General features: G+C 43.1%; 1 protein-coding gene across 3 annotated transcripts in view; it reads right to left on the reverse strand.

Annotated features, from left to right (window-relative positions):
* Map6 (microtubule associated protein 6) overlaps positions 1-4,676 on the reverse strand; it is a 65,620-nt gene extending 60,944 nt beyond the window's left edge. The window contains exon 1 of one of the 3 annotated variants that reach the window (XM_021243227.2): positions 2,877-4,676. In XM_021243227.2, coding sequence (XP_021098886.1) covers positions 2,877-3,910 — 1,034 coding nt within the window. In that variant the 5' untranslated portion in view covers positions 3,911-4,676. The remainder of the gene's footprint in view (positions 1-2,876) is intronic. The other 2 variants (XM_004863216.4, XM_013065019.3) reach the window with 2 other exon arrangements.
* Positions 4,677-12,813: the final 8,137 nt, after the last annotated feature.

Below are 12,813 nucleotides of genomic sequence, written 5' to 3' on the forward strand. Positions count from 1 at the left end.
GTAAAGCCCATGAGAGGAACCAGTCACCATGGTGTAAACACACCATGATTTATGTAGAGTGGCAAAAGAAATGGTTTTATAAATCAAATTATCATTGAAATAGAGCATTGTTTGGTTTCTACAGGGATGTAAGACCATCTATAGTGGAAATGAGGCACACTTAAATTCAGGAGAAGTCCAGAATCATGACAAAGAAAAGGACATGAAACAATAAAGAAGATAAATCAATGTTCCAGATAAGGCTATAATTTCCAAGCATTTTTCTCTACAGTATATTTAATTCATTGAATATCTCGGTTTTTACATCTACTTTCATCCAAAGTACATTTCCCTATCATTGATTAATGTTTCTTCTGGAACAAATATTCATGTTAAATTTCACATCAAATTTGTTATGCATTCAAATTGTTCATTAAAGAAATTGATGTCTCTTAGCAACATTCATTATCTTAATGTTTCAAAATTCATCTGATTATACAACAAAATGACACTGATGGCTCCAAAGTCATATGTATAATTAATTTTTACAGAAGACCTGATTTTAAATTTTTTTGAAGTGTTCAAAGATTTTTCTTGATGAGTTGATAGAATTCTGATCGCTGCTATAAAAAGAGCCATTCTCACCAGCTGTTAGAGCATAGTATTCCCCTACTCAGTCTAATCATTTCCAGTATGTGTGTAGTTTGTGCATCATGACATGCTTCTTGGATAGTTTAGGTTTGTTGCAGGGGAAAAGGCTATACAGAACAAAGGCACAAAGCAAAATTTGGTGCAAATTGTATCTGATAGGTGTGGCCATTCCCTGACTAGCCAGTCATTCACAAACAAAGCAAGTCCTGCCAGTTTAGAAACATAAACTGATAAACTGAGTAGGATCACTCAAGAAGGTTTGAGAATCTGGGCTCTCTCTTGATTGGCACTATCTATGGAGGAGAGAAAGGGTAGCATCTGCCCAGTTGGTGGCAAGGTTCCACCTGCTACAGGTAGAATACGTGTAAGAAGATGGAGTCACCAGGCCAGGAATCAGTGGTGTTGGGTCAGCCTTAATGTTCTTGGAAGATGAAGTAGGACCTTGTTAACAAGAAAGCCATAGAAGAACTATAAAACTACATCTTGGTTTTGTTTTTTATGGTTCTTGTTTGTTTGCTTCATTTCTTTTTCTTTAGATCCCCCCTTGGTAGCTGCATGAAAACATTGTGAAAATTCCATCTCCTTGTGGCTATCCAAGAAAAAAGATATGTGTCTTGCTTGACCCAATGCTTAAAAAAGAAGCAATGTATTGCTGGGAGACCAGTGAGGTTGCAATGGCAATAAACCAAGAGAGACAGCAAGTAGGAGGTGGGATTTAGGAATACAGGAAATGCTGGGGCAGTGACTAGAGAGTCAGATTCTGTTTTAACAAAAGAAGATATCTACATATGCTAGTCTTCTCAGCGTATGAAGGAATGTTTGTCATATTCTTGGAGGACATCATGAGGGACATAAGGCTACACATAGGGTCTTGGCAAATGACACTAACTCTGCAGTCCTCTCCACCACACCCTTGTGCAGGAAGTAGGCAACTAAGTGGCTGTGGCATTGATGACGGACTCCATAAGGCACATTTTGAACATCTCTAGTTCAATTACTCCTCATGCACATCTGCTTCCTCAGAGACCCCAAGCCCAGTGTGGTATATTCAGACCCAACTGAATATGATGTTAGATTGAAAGCTAAACACTCAGATATATATATATACACACATATATATACACACATATATACATACATATATATATATACACACATATATGTATATATATGTATATTGGATGGATGAAGGGTGAGAAAGCATACTGGAAGGACTGAGGTTGCAGTAGAGGGATAATTCTAGAAAGTGTGTGTGTGGTGGTGGTGGGGTGTTTCCATGATTGAAGGCATTCATTTACAAGCCATTTGAAGGTGCAAAAGATGGAGAGTAAGAAATACATCTGGAAAACATTAAGGGCACAGAGGAGTGAGGAGATGCCTCAATGGGGGAAAAGGCTGGAGGCATTTAAATGGAAATCAGAATTATGAAGCATCATGTAGAAGGTCAGAATGGAAAACAAAACATATTACACCTGTGTGCTAGGCATGAAGAGTCCTCCTGAATAATTTCCCTTAATCCTTACAATATCTACTTGCCCTACAATAGGTATTCAAATTATATTGAAAAGTTAATTTGAAATCAGTAAATGAATGAACAATCTTAAGAGATATTTATTATCATTTACATCTTACAGGTAAGAACCTGAAGCCTAGAAAGGTTAAGAAATTTGTCCAATGTGTCAGAGCTAGTAAGAAGCAGGAGGAAAATGACTTCAAAGTCCAAGTGGTAGAAGAGGAGGGTGACTTGTAAGGGCCTGTGGGGAATCTAGAAAAGGGTGTGGTGCTTGAATGTCGCCCAGGGACTGAGGCAGAGAAAGAGTGCAGGGCCCCATGAAGTGAGCTAGGGGGAGAGCTCACTTGGAAAGAATTCTCCTAGAATGATGAGGACCCTGTGGGAATGCAACAAGGTGAATGGGGGACAGCTGAGGCATCCAGCCCAACGCAGCAGGTGAACTAGGTGGTGCTGGAGAAATCACTGTCCAGCTGTGAAAAACTGGATAGGATCTCTATTGGGTGGGTAGGGGTGGGGGAAAGATGGCTAAAGAAGTAAAGAGAAAGAGCAAGGATTGCTTGAATGCATATTCCTAACTCTTCTACACAGGACAGGCAGGAAGCTAAGTCTGTGTGGCTGGAGGGGGCCTGGGATGCCGCTATGGAGAGGGCGTGGTCTGGGACGGAGGGGAGGCTAGGTGTGAGGCCTGCGAGGCGAGAATGAGCCCTGGAACAGTCCTGGTGCCGCCTCTCACCTGTAGGAGCTGCTCACTGCACTCGTCACTTCCTCGCGGATTTGCCGGTTGAGGGCGTCCGCCGCCGCACGCCCCTTGCCACCCTCCGCGGCCTGGGCCTGGGTGGCGGGCAGTGGCGTCTGCTCGTGACCCTCGGAGCGACGCACCATCCAGGCCGGTCCGGCCTTTCTACGACTGTCGCGCTCCTCTGCACTCGTTGCCCTTCCAGCCGCCGGGCCACCGGCTCCCGCCTGGGCCTGGGTGGCGGGCAGTGGCGTCTGCTCGTGACCCTCGGAGCGACGCACCATCCAGGCCGGGCTGGCCTTTCTACGGGTGTCGCGCTCCTCTGCACCCGAGGTCTTCCCTGCAGCCAGGACACCGGTTTCTCCGGGAGCCTCGGGCTCTGGGGCCTCAGCAGCGATCTGCACCGGCCAGCGCTCCTGGCTCTGAGGCCGGCGCTTGGGCGTCCCGAAAATAGGCGCGGAAGCCTGAGAAGGCGCAGGGATCTGTACGGGCTTGGGGATCCAGGGGTGGTCCCCGCGGCGCGGCAGCGGCCATGCGCGGAAGTCCTTCTGGTACTGGGTCTCACGCTCGAAGGGCGCGTCCGACGGCTGGTACTCGCTGCGCGGCCGGCAGCTGGGCTCGGGCCGCTGTACCTTCCACGCGCGGTAGTCCTGCCGCATCACCGAGTCCGCGGGGCCGGCCCCGGAGGTGGAGGTGGAGCTGGAGCCGGGGCCCAGGCCCGGCGCGCTCCGGCCGGCGGCCGCAACCTCCCGCTCGCCGCTGGGCCCCGGCGCCGGCCCTGTTGCCCGGGCAACTGCATCCAACTCGCCCTGGGCCGGCTGTGTCTCTATGGCGACCGCGCGCGCCGAGGGGGCCGCGAGCGCCGGCTGCGCCTGCTGCTGGGACGACGGTGGGGGCTGCGGTGGGGCGCCCGGGTGCTCGGTGGCCTCCGAATACTTGGTGAATACCAGCGGCACGGCGATGTCCGCCTTGTCCAGCTGGTTCCAGAAGCGGGCGATGCAGCAGGCCCGCGTAATGCACGGCCACGCCATGATGCTGGACGCAAAGCTGGCCCCCTCTCTATGTAGTTCTAAAGCAGGTTTTTAGTCTTGCTTCTGCCCCTGGTCCCCACCCGCCAGTGCGGTCCCCACCGCTTTCTCTCCCGATCCGCCTGCTACCTCGTCCTCCTCCCTCCGAGCACACCCGGGGGAAGCTCACGCTGAGACAGTCTGAAGTCCCTGGATTACCGGTTGCAAACGCGTTCGGGAGCGCAGCTGCTGCGGGCGACGAAGGGCGAGAGGAACGGCGTCCGGGAGTCCCTGGCTAGGGCATCTGGGACGCGCCCCTCCCTGCGCTGTGGCGCCTGTAGACCCCTGCAGAGCGAGGCGAGGCGAGGTGGCCGCGGGGTTAAGCCATGGCGCAGAGGAAGGGCAGGGCCGTGTGGCTGCGGGGTCCGAGGACCTGGCTCGATTCTCCTTCCTGCCGCTGTTCGGGTGCAGCCGTCTACCTAGCAGGGCTTGAGGCCGTCACCTCCAGCGGAGACCGAGCTCTGCTGCCTCGGCCTCGGCAGGCGACGACGCTGCAGCCGCTGTCGCCGCCGCCTCTGCTGCAGAGAGGCGGCCCCACCCTTTTCTGCCGCTCAGCAAGGGAGGAGGAAAAATCCAGGAAAGATGCTGAGAGAAAGCGAGCTGCAGAAAAAAATCACCTGCTGTCGTCAGCGCGCGCTGTTGGGAGCGTGCCCTCTCTCTGTCCCCTCCTTCCTCGGCTCCTCCCTCTTCTCACCCCGGCAACCGCAGATCTGGGACCTTCACGGGTTCAAGTCCTAACCTCCTGCCAACTTGTCATTGCTTTGGTTGCTTTACCTCCAGGATCCTGAGGCTCTCTTTTATAAAATAGGGCCAATAGTGGAGGAGAAAGATAGTAAATTTTTTAAAATGACGAAAGAAACCCCTAGTGGAATGTCTGTCCCAGAATAGATTCTTTAAAAAGGGAACTGCTGTTATTGGTCAGTCACCAGACTGTACTTGAACCCAGAGTGGCTGGTTCTTGATCCAGGTCCTTGCCAGTCTGTCTTCTCTACAGACCTTGCTCAGATGTGGGGGACTGGGAGCGCCAGGGCTGGTGGCGTCCAGGCCCCTCCTTACCTAGGGGATGGGTGGGGAAGGTTGTCTTAGTCCCTCCCAAGAGCTACCTGGCCCTTCAGCCGAGAGGCCTCACTGGGGTGGGGGTGTGAAAAGAAGATTTTGGAAAGGGGTCTAAGTGGTCCAGAGGTGGATGGGGGATAGTTCCATAGGAAAGAGTAGAGCCTCATTACAGGGCTTCATGGAAGTTCTTGCCCCACTCCTCTAACTTGGGGGGAGAATAGATTTTGCAATCTGATGGACCTGGTTTGGCTGTGACACTATCTTTGTAAGTTGGGTCACCCCTGGGCCTCAGTTTCCTCACCTGTAGAGTGGAGGAAATAGGAGCTGCCTGAAAGTGGTTTGTGAGGGATTTAAGGACTCAGAGCGCAAGCTTATTTTTTGGTACCAAGGATCGAACTCAGGACCTTGCGCTTGCGAGGCAGGTGGTGGAACCACTGAGCTAAATCCCTAGCCCAGAAGCTTTGAGTCAAATCAAATCCACAGGGATCCAAATCCTGTCTTAGGCCTTGCTATATGGCCATGGGCAAATGATTGCAATTTTCTGACCTTTACTTTCATCTATGAATGAGGATATTAATTTTGAATTGCCAGGTTGTTCTGAAAACTAACATGAGATAATGCACGAAAAGTGCTTACTACAACATCCCACATGTAGCAACCAGCATGTAGTCAATAAATGGTGGCCATCTGTATTCAAAAGGCCCACAAGACGACTCACAGGTGGAGCTTCCCAAGCAAGCTTCTCAGACACCTTCTCTAGCAGACCTCTTATCTCTCCATTTGTGTCCTGTATTGTCCTCATCTTCTTATCCCTAACCACATCACCAAGACTTTAACTCCTTTCCCTTTCAATATAGATAGAATTTTCAGCATTAGGTAAGCTGAGGCTTTGGTGTTTCTGAGGGAGAATGTCATGTATGTGTTTAGATTAGCAACTGATTGCAAAACACAGCCTCCTCTTTTAACCTTAGAATCAAACAATATGAGAAGACAGCTCTCATTAGTCAATTATCTGCTGAACTTCCTTCTACTTGGGTCTTTGCCTCTTGGTGATTTGATTTGAATTCCATAAATAAAATGGTGCCTGGCACTGTTTTGCAGTCGTTAGGAGATACATTTCTATAAGCCACACAATCTGGTCTGACACTTCCTTCCCCCAACACTGCAGAAATCCCTAGATTTGGCTGATTTCTTTTCAATAATGATTTCTTTTATACAAGGCTCATTCTGTTGCATAGGGTGGTCTTGAACTCATGAGCCGAAGTTCAAGGCTTCAGCTGATCCTCCTACCTTGGTTTTCCTAGTAGTTGGGATTATAGGAATGTATCACCATGCCCAACCCAATAATGATTTCCAAATGTAAAAATGATACTAAAAATTGGAGGGGGATGTCTATTCTGAGAGTCATTGAGACTTTAACCTTTTGTTCATTTGTAAGTTTAGTCTCCTGATGCCAACTCACTGCAGGACAAATAGATTCTAGATTTAGAGAAGCCCTCAGTTGGAGGTGTATGTTACAGGAGGACTAGGAGAGAGACACAAAGTAAACAGTTAGCAAACAGTATTGTTAGTCTAACAGAGGTGAACACAGCTGCTGAATGAATAACAAATGAGCAGAAGTATAAGTAAAAGTGTAGCAGGCAACTCTTTCATCATCACCTTCTGTATTTATTCACTTGGGTTTTTTAAACAGTCGGTTGTATAAATGGGTCTATAGAACAGACAAGTTTCATGTTGTCTGTTATGTGGCCTGTTCAGATCTATTCTGGTTGTAAGATTACATACTTCATTACTTGACTTTTGAGAACTTCTCCTGTCCTCCTTTTAGGCCACATGGTTTGGTTGGGGTTAACCTTACCTCACTCACCTTTCAGGGCTGAACAGATGATTCACATCTGTTTACCAGAGGACTGCATCTCCCTGGCAAAAGTGACTAGTTTATTAATAAGCATATGATACACATAAGACTAGTTAGAAGAAATCGAAGACTGGCTGGAACCAGCCTAAAGGCCATGTTTCCTCTCTCTCTCTCTCTCTCTCTCTCTCTCTCTCTCTCTCACTCTCTGTCTCGCTCTTCTTTACTGAAATTACTAAAATAAGAGACCATGAGGTTATTGTTGTTAGTGGCTATGGTATTATTTTTGTTAGTGAGTGACCATTTTTGCAGTCTCTGTGGGGATGCTACCTAAACTGAAGCAAACACAGACTATCAGGAAAAGATACTGGATTCTGGTGATGTCTGCACCCCAAAGCACATTATCCCCTTCCTTCCCAATAACCCACCATGCAATTTTAGCAGGACTTTTGGTCAGTCAGCCAGAAACTACATTTCCCAACCTCCCTTGCAGCAAAGAACAATTACATACACTTCTAGGTCACTTCCTTAAAGTAAGTTGCTGTGTTCAACTTTGTTTTCTTTCTTATAGGGTAGAAAGTGGACATAGTAGAGGAATTATCATTTAGGTGGTTAAAATAATTCCTATGGGGCCAGGGATTTAGCTCAGTGGTTCCGGCGCCTACCTCGAAAGCACAAGGTCCCGAGTTCGATCCCTGGTACCTAAAAAAAATTAATAATAATTCCTATGAATACAATGTGGTAGTTAAGAACACTCTGGTGCCAGGGTTTAACCCTGGGAAGGGGAAGTAGAAAAATAAAATAGAAGTCAGCTGTCCTGGATGATGACCAACCGCATGGGGCAGAGCTGCCTGGCAGGAGTGTACTACATATTTACTTCTAAACTGTGATGAGAAAAGAAATATAGATCTCTCTTGTTTGAACCCACAGTCTGGAATCTCTGTTTTAGTACTTTTGAATTTGAGCATGTGGATCTGGCTGTGCCTGAACAAATTGGAGGTATATGAAAAACACGTTGAAGTAAAATACTAGAAAATAATATCATGCTAAGATGGGAGTGATCAGAGTTAAGGTAGTCTAAAGGCCTTATTGTTTGTGAGGTGAGTAGAAATATTACCTCAAAATGTTTACGAGTCTAAAAATTCACATTGAAAAATTAAAAGGGAAAACTTAATGTGTAACTATAAACATATATACACATTATGTTATATATTTTTATATAAATATAATATTTAAAAACAAGCTTATAGAAAACTACTTAAGACCAAAAATAAACAAAGAAAAAGCCTGACCAATAGCACATACAAAATAAGATGATAAAGCTATTTATAAAATTTTAGTGGTTGGGATATACGTAAATGATCAAATCTTTCTAGTTAAAAGAGAATCTCAGATTGAAGAAAAACACAAAACAAAGTGCAACAATGCATTATTTTCAAGAAACATACTGTATTTAAAACCCCATGAAATAACCCCCTAAAAACAAAAATTGAAAAAAAATTCCAACGCATAAATATTGAAAAAAAAGTGATTTGAAAAGATGCCAGTAACCAGAGAAAGCTGGTGCCACTATATTAATGTTAGATAAAATTGATCTTTAAAAGTATTTTTAGATAAAGAGGGCCATCATATAAAAGTAGAAGAAGCAATTCACCAGAAATATATAATGTAGTTTGCATCTAACGATATAGACAATAAGAAATGCACAGATCCATCTCTGTATCATCACACCCATCATCAACATCATCATAGACATTTTAAAAAATACATTCAAGTATCCAATAAACAAGTTTGATCCCTGGTACCAAAAAATGTTTAAATGTTATAAAAATGTTTTAAATACATTGCTTCTCTCAGAATAGAAAACCAATAAACATAAAATATTCTTAGGGATATAGAAGATTGAAACCATTAATCTAATGGACCCTGTATCTAACAATTAGAGAATACATACTTTCTTTAAACTTACACAGAATATATAAAAACTTAACTATATACTAGATCACAAAACTAATATAAACAAGAACAAAACGCTTATACAAATAACATTCATGACAATACAATGATATTAGAAATTAATAACAAAAGATAATCACAAGTCTACACATACTTAGAAATAAAACAAAGAAAAATACTTTGAAATGAATTCATGGGTTTAAAAAGGAACTATAGTGGATATTATAAAATATTTAGAGCTAAAAGAAAATAGAAGCATTGCATATCAAATTTTGTGAGATGTAGCTATATACAATGTTAACAGGGAAATTTATAGTCTAAACATTTCCTTTAGAAACAAAGATTAAAAGTACTCTAGTGATTCGACTCAAGAAGTTAGAAATAGGGCTAGGGATTTAGCTCAGGGGTTTCGCCACCTGCTTCGCAAGTGCAAGGACCTGAGTTCGATCCCTGGTACCAAAAAAAAAAAAAAGTTAGAAATAGTATAGAGAAAGCCCAAAGAAAATTATAGGGGAAAAATTAAAGAAAATAACAAGGGGATTAAATACATTAAAGACTGTCAAGGCCGGGGATTTAGCTCAGTGGTTTTGCTGCCTGCTGCGCAAGCGGAAGGACCTGAGTTCGATCCCCAGTACCAAAAAAAGACTGCCAAAAAAACCTCTAAAATCTTCTTCCCTAGAATAAATAAACTTCTAACAAATACATTTTGAGACACAAAATTTTAAAAACTGAAAACAAAAATACATCAATAATGTTGGTATTATAAAGGGGGATGACATAGCAGAGATTTAAAGAATCATTGACAAATAATAAGAATTATTTTCTGTTGATAAATTTGAGAATCCTTGCATGGTAGCCAGTCTCTAAGAAAACCCACTATCTTGGTGTTCACAGCATTGTGTGACCCTCTCTCTCTCCTTTTTTTTTTCTTTTTTTTTTTTGGTACTGGGGATCAAACTCAGGACCTTGGGCTTGTGAGGCAGGTGAGGTGCCACTGAGCTTAATCCCCAGCCCTGTGTGATCCTCTCTTACACTGAGTGTAGCTGACCTGTGAAACCAATAGGATGACAAAAAATGATGGTGCGTGGCTTTCAGAACTAGGTTGGAAAAGCTATTGTGAGCTCTTCTCACTCTTAGATCACTCGGTGTGGGGGATAGGGGAACTGCCACCCTATTCGAAGGATTTTCCTCTCCATTGTAAGTCCATGGAGAGATCCAGCCACTTGGTGAGAAACTGAGGCCTCCTGCTATCAACAGCGAGAGTGAACAAAATTGAAAGTGGATCCTGTAGGCCCAGTCAAACCCTCAAATGACTGCAGTCCTGGCCACATCTTGATTGCAAACTCATGTGAGTCCTTGAGCCAGAAACATGCTATTTTGACATTTCTGAATTCTTTTAAATTTTTTTTTTCCAGTACCAGGGACTGAACTCAGAACCTTACATTTGTGAGGCAGGCACAGTGCCACTGAGCTAAATCTCTGGTCCCCATTTCTGAATTCTTTTTTTTTTTCTTTTGGTACCAGGGATCGAACTCTGGTCCTTGCCCTTGTGAGGCAGGCAGTGGAATCACTGAGCTAAATCCCCAACCCCCATTTCTGAATTCTTGACCCACAAAAACCATGTGAAGTTAATGTTTACTGTTAAAGTGCTAAGTTTTGGGGTAGTTTTAAATTTTTAAGATTTTATTTATTTATAGACTACATTTTAGAGCAGTTTCAGGTTCATAGCAAAAATTCAGCAGAAAAGTACAGAGAATTCCCAAATACCCGCTGCTCCCACACATGCACAGCCTCTTCCACTATCAAAAATTAAGCACTACAGTGGTCTATTGGTTATGACTGATAAGCCTACAATGACACATTACTATCACTCCAAGTCCATAGTTTACATTGGGTTCACTTTTTTTTTTTTTTTTTGGTACGGGGGATCGAACTCAGGACCTTGCGCTTGCAGCAGAACCACTGAGCTAAATCCTTGGTCCCTAAGCTAAATCCCCGGGCCTGGGTTCACTCTTGGTGTTGTATGTTCGATGGGATGGGTTTGGACAAATGTATAATGACTTATATCCACCATTACAATACTATGCAGAGTAGTAGCATTGTCCTAAAAACCCTTTGGGCTCTACCTATTCTTTCCTTTCTCTCCCCAACCCCAGGCAACCACTGATCATTTTGCAGACAATGTTTTACCGTAACTATTCCTCTTCCAGAATGTAGTGGAATCAAAGGTATGCATTTCAGATTGGCGTTCCACTTAGTAATATGCATTTAAGTTTTGCTCATGTCTTTTTATGACTTGATAGCTCATTTCTTTTCAGTGTCATACAACATTCCTTTACCTGGATGTACCACAGTTTATTTACCTACTGTCCTATGGAAAACATTTCAGTTGCTTCCAAATTTCAGTAATTATGAATTAAGCTGTAAGAACATCTGGGCACAAGTGTTTATATGGATATAAGTTTTTAATTCCTTTGGGTAACTACCAAAGAGCATATATGGGTGAATTTTACCATTGCCAGAGCCAAATACCTGACACCCACAACTGAAATGAGAAAACATTTATTTGGCTCATGGTTTCCAAGGTTTCAGTCCGTGGTCTGCTTCTTACCCTCCAAAGGCACACCCTGATGACCAACCTCCTCCACCTTCTAACAGCTTTGAACATCAGGGGACTCTCTTAATCCAGTCATGTTAACAAGGTTAACTTTCTGGCACACAGCACAATTGCTAGATCATACCGTAAGAATATGCTTAGTTTTGTAAGAAACTGCCAAATTGTCTTCCATAGTGGCTATACCATTTTGGTTCTCACTGCCAACAAATGTGAGTTCTCATTGCCCCACATTCTTTCAGGCATTTAGTGTTGTCAGGGTTTGGAATTTTTACCATTCTTATAGTGGTATCTCATTGTTTTAATTTGCAAGTCCTTAATGACATATAATGTTGAGCATATTTTATATGCCTATTTGTCTGATTACATTTTCTTTGGTGAGGTGTCTGTTTGCATTCATTTTCTTATTGTTGCATTTTAAGAGTTCTTTGTAGGTTTTCAATCACAGTTCTTTATTAGGTATGTCTTTTACAAATATCTCTTCCTAGTTTGTGAATTGGCTTCATATCTTTTGAAGATCAGAAATGTTTAGTTCTAATGAAGTTCAACTTTTCAATTCTTTCTTTCACAGATTGTGCCTTTGGTGTTATATCTAAAATGCCATTGACATAGACAAGGTCACCTACAATTTCTCCTAGTTCTAAGAGTTTTATAGTTTTACGTTTACAGTGAGGGCTATGCTTCCATTTTGAATTCATTGTAAAGGGCTTAAGGTTTGTGTCAAGATGAATTGTTTTTGCTTGTGAATTGCTCCCATACTCGTTGAAAAGATTATCTTGGCTCCATTGTCCTTTGGTCCTTTGCCAAAGGTTAATTGAATATGTTTATGTGGCTCTAATTCTGGGCTTTCTGTTCTGTTCCATTTATCTGTTCTTTTGCCAGCATGACATTGTATTGTTTAGGGTAGCCATAGAGAGTCTTAAAGTTGGGTAATCAGCCCCCCATCTTTGTTCTTCCCCTTCCACATCATGTTAGCTGTTCTGCTCCTTTGCCTCTTCTTATACCTTCAGGATCAGTTTGTTGATGCCCACAAAATAAATTGTTATCATTTTATTGATTTAGGGGCAAACTTTAATGCAGCAATAGGTTATTAGTATACCTACCAGAAATAGAGAAGTTTTACACGAAAATATTTTACTAAAATCAATTTTAGAAAGAATAGGAAATCTCAGTAGTTCAATAAATTGAACCAGTAATTTAAATCTACTCAAAAATGACCATAAAGCAAGATAAAATCAAACACCTGATCCATTTGACTTTATAGGTGAATCCCGCAAAACTTTCATGGAATAGAGCATCTTTGTTATATAAATTATTCCATAGGACAGAAAAGGGGGAAGAATTTCTATCTCACTCTAGGAAGTTGACATAATAGCTGTGTGAAAA

The sequence above is a fragment of the Heterocephalus glaber genome, unplaced genomic scaffold (genome assembly GCF_053883595.1).
Source record: "Heterocephalus glaber isolate CG9 unplaced genomic scaffold, H.glaber_assembly_v1.0 deba00001428, whole genome shotgun sequence".
NCBI classification, from domain to species: domain Eukaryota; kingdom Metazoa; phylum Chordata; class Mammalia; order Rodentia; family Bathyergidae; genus Heterocephalus; species Heterocephalus glaber.